A 4,764-nucleotide genomic window follows, 5' to 3' on the forward strand; every position below is an offset into this window, starting at 1 on the left:
CTGCTCAGTGGAAGCCCAAATGAAAAAATAAATAATGGCAGATCTACAGGGGATATTAAAAGGAGGGGTTAGCTATCAAAAGAGGTTTTGACTTAAACTTAACTTAACTGTCACATCACCACACCAAACAATCCATCTTTTTATAATCATCTGTATTTCAAAAGCTGAAATTAGACAAAGTAAGGTTAAATCTGTGTCATGGTGCTTTTCAATGTGGTCCTCTATTAGTAAAAGGTCCATGTTCTAAGTGTACCTTGTAGTATTTGTTTTCGCACGAGTGGAACAAAGAAAATACTTCAGCAATGAATGCACACACGCACACAAAAGATAATACAGTTGGAACCAAGACCTCATACAAACATTAACATTTATTGCTGATTCTGAATACCCATTTGAAAGCAAATGCATTCAGAGTATACACAGAAATTGTACAATTATATATGGTTTCACAAAGGCAGTGAACACATACTGTATTACAATCTACAAAAATCTACTTTACAGAATTCAAAATCCTAAATATCAAAAAGTATAGTTGCAGACATTGGAGACCCGCAACCAGAGACTGTTCTGAAATCAGTCGGTGAAACAACATGGCATCACAATACAAAGAAAGCAGACGTCATCTTTGTACTTGCAGCTGGTTTTAAAAACGACAACCGGCAGACAAAACAAAAACTCCAAACGTAACTGAACTGAAACTATAGACTGCAATGTATCACTCATGTGATTGTATAGTCTTGTGGGATTGGTAGTGTATCGAACAAAAATTAGGCTTCTCTCATAGGACACACTGAAGGAATACAAAGATGACAAAGTAAATAACAAAGAAAAAAAATGCTCCCTGCAAGAATGGTGGTCAAACAGGTTAGTTTGGGGAGGTGGGAGAGGGCTCTGGTCCATGCTCATCTCCAGCACCTTTAATCTGTGCTTCAGAGAGAAAAACAGATGGTAATTGTGGAATTCTGTAGCCAGGTGCTTGTACCTGGAAGGAGAACAGCATACCACCAATCCTTTCTAAAAATGGAGTAGGTGGCATTAAAAAAAAAAAAAGGAACATGACCATCACAGCCCACCAAAAACGTGTTTTCTTGTGACTCCAAATGAGAGGGAAGGCCACAAAACCCAACTCCTTCACAGAAAATAAGATCAATAACATATTCCAGTTTTTTTTGTTTTTTTTTAAAGAAAAATTCCATGTGTGCACACACCGATGCAAAGTAGCCATTTTGGAGGAGAGTCCGACATCGAACGAGGTGTTTTTGTATGAGGTGAAGGAATCCTCACTCCCAGTGATAATCAAGCTGGATTCAAGGACAAGCTGGTTTGTGGTGTCACATGACCGCAGGCCAGGGGCTTTCAGTCTAGTCCTGCTCCAAAGGTTTGTCAGCTGTTCCGATATCCGCACTGGCATTTTCCATCCCACCGTCCGAAGATGGCTCATTCGTACTACTGGACGGTGTGGGTGAGTCTTCTTCCGGGGCCACTTCAACACCCTCGTCTATGCTACAACTGCTACTATTGCTGCTACTGCTGCTGCTGCTACTACTAACTGGATCACTGGGAAACTCCTCACTGTCTGCATTGGTCTCTGGGCTTCTAGCGACACCAGCAGGTGGCACCTGCTTGGCCTGATCCACATCGCTGGTGTCATTCTGCGATCTGCACATCCCGTCCCGTTCGGCCAGCTCTTCGTCCGAACGCGTTTCTGCCTGAGTGCTGCTTGTTGGCTCTGTAATACAGAATGGCACAATGGACACTTCAATCCACAGCGGGGAACTAAACCAGAATTCGTTTTTGATCTGCGCGAGAATTGAACCCTTTGAGTGACAGTGATAACAACAGTGGACCGTTATTCAAAGGTTAATAGCCATTTTATACTTTTATATCATTGACCCCTCCAAAATGAAACAACCACTGCTCATCTTTAAGAGTTTTGGGATATTTTACTGTCTACATCAGTATTAACAAGGATCATATGAAAATTAATAAAACACCAACCTTGGTCCTCAACAGCTATGGCACTGCAAGAGGCATCTTCCTTTAAATGAACTTTTTCTTCTTCTTGTACCATGGCTTCTGCTTCTTTTGAGAGGCAAGTGCCATATACAGGCTGTGGCATCTCCCCTTCTGGCTCTTCTTCTTCCTCCTCATCTTCCTCTTCCTCCTCCTCATCCTCCTCTTCATCTTCTTCCTCACCAAACTTAAGTCTTTTCACTTCCCGCTCAGATTCCACGTCCTCCTCTGTGTCTGAGTGTTTGTTTTTAACTGAGCTCCCCAAGCTCTCTCCAGAGGCTGAAACCTCACTGGAAGAAAAAAAACCCAAAACAAATGAACTAGTATTCTGGATTTTTTTTCCATTTTTCGCAAGGAACAAGACTTTTTCGCACACTTTCCGACATACCTTCCTGATACATCTTTAACACTTTCTTGGTCTGTTTTGAGGTCTTTGTTTTCTGTGCTGTCAGGCAGGCCATTGGCCGCAAGGGAATTTGCAAGAGATAACTTTGGTCGGTTGAGTGGCCGTGGAGTTCCTGGACCGTTCACTTTTCTTTAAAAAAAGAAAAGAAAAGAAAAATACAATGTCAATGAATGAGTAATTACATCAGCATGTCAGAAGTCCCGTGAGAACTATAATGCCCTTAAGAACAACCTCTCTGTGAATGAAGATGTGTTTCCAGAAAGCATTACTCCATTCATTCTGTTGACAGCACTGCATCCATTTTTCCTGTGGGCAAAAGCCAAATGCTAAATTCAGAAGTTCAAGCAATACACACGAAATATGAGATGTTTTGATGGCTTACTCCGATGTTGGATGAACACAGCTTACCACCATTACATTCTAGATGGAAATAAATGCAATTATCGATCCAGCATACATGATCCGGGGTACAGATACGCCAAAAAATATTGACAAACTGATCACTGACCTTCTCCACACCTCGAAGAAATTTCTCTGTTCCTGTGTAATTCCTCTTAGGTTCTGTGAGTAATTCACAAAGGCGTTGTATAGTGAAGGGAATTCTGAAATAGGGAAAAGAGCAGTTCTGAGTCATAAATGCCAGCTGTAAAATTTTCAGATTCAGAAATCATTTGAGGGGAAAAGTATCTTGTCATTTTCCCTTTCCTCCTCCCTTTATGAAAATATTTAGTACAATACGAGGACTGATACCAAATACGAACGCTAAAATCAGACAGACCCGTCGTCAGACCTTTTAAATTGTCTAACGTCATTAAATTTGAACTTGCAATCACGTGTGGCGCAGCGGGTCATGCATTTGTAATAAGAAAAGAACAGTATACGTTTTTATTGTCCTAGATTCGCTGTTGACCCTTCCTTTTTGGATTATACATCAAATCATTAATGAAAAGGCTACCTACCCATTGTATCCTTCAACAATCTTCAAGATTCTCTCTTTCATATCTTCAAATGGAATTGACTCCACATTGGGATTGGCAGGGCCTCTTTGCTCAGGAGCTGAGGCTCTGAAATCATCCATGACCATCTCCAATTTAAAAAGAAAGTAGTCCTTAAACTGAGACCATTGAACCCTACGGAAAATATGTGGATCGTTAACAATCTGGTAACAACGTATTATAAACATCGTAGCATTGTGAAGAGGATTTTGGTGTAGGATTTACATGGTTTCTCCAGTCTTGGCAACATGACACAAAAACTGCTCCAATATAGGACATGGCTCCCTTTTTGGTTTCTTCTCAAAGTCTGGAGGAAATACGGTGACAATTGAGTAATTTAGGATACAGTATATGTACTTAACAAATGAGCCTATGGGAGATGCTTACCATTAGCCGAGTGAACTCATTACAAAACATCCATACATAAGGCGTACAGTACGATCACGTTTTGACAATGTACCAATAAATGACTCTATAACCGAATAAAATTGCTTCCCTAAACAGTGGTTGTGTTCTGAAGCTACTAGATGAACGATTGATGTCAGTCAAGCTAGTTTTACTTTCAGTCTTAATAGCCGCAAACGGCGTAGCCGGCAAAACGCTAATCTTACAGTGGATACTGTTGAATACATTAATGTTGGCTTTTTCCCTCTCTGGCGAAGAAATTTTCACCAAGCGGAAGATAAACTCTCCAGGTGACTGATAAACTAAAAGACGATTTTATGGTGTTTTCCTGATCTCGTCGCCAGAAGAGCAAACCATTTCCGAGGAGCAGCTTTTAGTGTTAGCTAGTGACGAGCTAGCCAACGACATTAGCGCTTCGATCACTTTGGCACTCAACCATATGGAAATCGCACAAACACATAGATACATACATATGCTAATGAACCTCTAAAATACACTAAATAAACGGGGCAAACCTCTGAGTGCCTCTTGAAGTGACTCAATTTCCATCACGCCGTTGCCCTCTGTCAGCCCAGGGGATGTGAAAAGCGGACTACAGGCTAGCTGCTAATGCTAAGCTAATATCTAACACCCGAAGTAGGAGGGAGCATATTAATATGGCGCCGTGAGGTCACAGTCTGGAAACCATTCAGTGAAAGGCAACGAGGGAAAAATGGCACGTACACAGCATAATGAACAACGCATTAATTATACATTTTGAATTCTCGGAATCTTCAACCATTCTCATAGTGCCATTTTACATTTCAACATGTTCACAAAACATAACAAATATTTATTTTTTTCCACATTTTGAATTAAAGTGAATGCCTTTATTGTCATTATACAAGTATAATGAGATTTAAAGTTTCACCATGAAGTGCATAAATAAATAATCAATAAATCAGT

General features: G+C 40.5%; 1 protein-coding gene across 1 annotated transcript; it reads right to left on the reverse strand.

The window, feature by feature from the left end:
• Positions 1-350: 350 nt before the first annotated feature.
• Positions 351-4,495, reverse strand: ppp4r2b (protein phosphatase 4, regulatory subunit 2b). Its single transcript, XM_077603311.1, has 9 exons — positions 4,335-4,495; positions 3,640-3,721; positions 3,379-3,549; positions 2,928-3,021; positions 2,802-2,839; positions 2,651-2,725; positions 2,402-2,548; positions 1,999-2,303; positions 351-1,729 (listed from the first exon to the last, which is right to left on the reverse strand). The coding sequence occupies exons 1-9, from the start codon at positions 4,366-4,368 to the stop codon at positions 1,362-1,364; spliced, it is 1,314 nt and encodes a 437-aa protein (XP_077459437.1). The 5' UTR covers positions 4,369-4,495; the 3' UTR covers positions 351-1,361.
• Positions 4,496-4,764: the final 269 nt, after the last annotated feature.

This window comes from Stigmatopora argus, chromosome 6 (genome assembly GCF_051989625.1).
Source record: "Stigmatopora argus isolate UIUO_Sarg chromosome 6, RoL_Sarg_1.0, whole genome shotgun sequence".
Lineage (NCBI taxonomy): Eukaryota > Metazoa > Chordata > Actinopteri > Syngnathiformes > Syngnathidae > Stigmatopora > Stigmatopora argus.

What these genes read in the sequence shown, in the direction of transcription:
- ppp4r2b (XM_077603311.1), bottom strand. Translation starts at nt 4,368, where the DNA reads ATGGAAATTGAGTCACTTCAAGAGGCACTCAGAG. An exon ending in TTCTTCGAGGTGTGGAGAAG is followed by an intron (nt 2,840 to 2,927) that starts GTCAGTGATCAG and finishes ATTTCCATCTAG; the next exon opens with AATGTAATGGTGGTAAGCTG. An exon ending in ACATCTTCATTCACAGAGAG is followed by an intron (nt 2,549 to 2,650) that starts GTTGTTCTTAAG and finishes CTTTTTTTAAAG; the next exon opens with AAAAGTGAACGGTCCAGGAA.